General features: G+C 45.4%; 1 protein-coding gene across 1 annotated transcript; it reads left to right on the forward strand.

Annotated features, from left to right (window-relative positions):
* The first annotated feature begins 12 nt into the window (after positions 1-12).
* LOC106113777 (mediator of RNA polymerase II transcription subunit 12-like protein) lies at positions 13-1,094 on the forward strand. Its single transcript, XM_013306734.1, has 3 exons — positions 13-149; positions 376-617; positions 872-1,094. Exons 1-3 carry the CDS (start codon positions 42-44, stop codon positions 1,092-1,094), a joined length of 573 nt encoding a protein of 190 aa, XP_013162188.1. The 5' UTR covers positions 13-41.
* Positions 1,095-1,406: the final 312 nt, after the last annotated feature.

Here is a 1,406-nt window from a genome sequence, read left to right on the forward strand (position 1 = left end):
CTGCTGGAGGCGGTGGAGGCGGGAAGCGCGGTGTGAGCGGCATGTCGGGCTCGGGGTGCGCGTGCGGAGGTGCGGCTGCAGTTCGTCTCGCCAACGAGCCGCTGCTCTCGCTCGTCCTCACCTGCCTCAGAAATCAGGATGATCAAAAGGTCGTCAATCAATAAAAAATATTGCAACATTTCTTAATATTAAAGTAAAAATGCCACACTCAGAGTCCATAAATAGACACTAAGAAGATCTATGAGTATAGGTAGATATTAGGTTTGTAGATTTAGTATGAGGTATCTACATTGCTTAGGTAATTAGCCGACTCTGAGTGAGTTTAGTATCCTATTTGTTTAGTACGTGTGTTGATTGTATGTGTTGTGTTTTCAGGAGAGCCTGCTGAGCTCTATCCACGCGCAGCTGGCGCACTACCTGGGACGTGCGCGCGAGCAGGAGCGCGCGGCGTGCGGGGACGCGCACGACGAGGTGCCCGCAGACGCGCTGCTGCTGCGCTTCTCACTCGCCGGCGGCATGTTCGACGCCATCCGCCGCTCCTACCAGCTCACCTCCGACTGGGCAGTGCTTCTCACACAGCTACTCGCCCACCAAGTCCTAGATGCCTACAATAACACGTAATTATTACTAACCATTAAAAAACTTTATAACTGTCGCACTTTTACATCCATGACCAATTTCATCGTGATTCGTTTAGCTTTTTTTAGAGATATCTTCAAACAAACATCCATATAAACATTCGCATTTATAATATTAGTAAGATTTAGAGAATTTCATTCTCCATAATGTCTTAAATTGATTTGCTAGTCATTTTTCTTTGCATTTTTCATAATATAAACGGTTTAATTCATAATAACATACAAACTCTCAGGTTATGCCGCAGCAATCTGTTCACGACACTAATCGATATGCTAGCAACACTGATCCACTCTACATTGGCGGAGGGCGGAGACGACAACAACAGGAAGCACTACCAGAACCTCATGAAGAAGCTCAAGAAGGAGATCGGCGACCGGCATGGACCCTCAGTGCAGAGTGTCCGCCAGCTACTTCCACTCTCCAAGAATACTATCATCGAGGTATTTGTTACGTAGATTAAGGACCTTCCTACACAAGGCGACGTAAATATTTGAAACTCAGCGATTTTAATCTTTACGCGACTTACGACATACAATGTTATAAAGATTTGTATACAGAGTGCGTCGCCGATGTTTTTTATCGCCATAAACAGTCGCTTCCAACCTGTATGTCGAGATCGTCGTGACAAAAGTCGCTGCGATATTCAAGATGGCCGAGCAAAATCTATACAGTTGACATGTAGCCTCTATAGCCTGTACTGACCGAAGACTCACGTCGACGATTCAAATTTGTATGTATGGAGCCATACAATATTCGTTTCGACAAAT

Source organism: Papilio xuthus, unplaced genomic scaffold (genome assembly GCF_000836235.2).
Source record: "Papilio xuthus unplaced genomic scaffold, Pxut_1.1 DF829742.1, whole genome shotgun sequence".
NCBI lineage: Eukaryota > Metazoa > Arthropoda > Insecta > Lepidoptera > Papilionidae > Papilio > Papilio xuthus.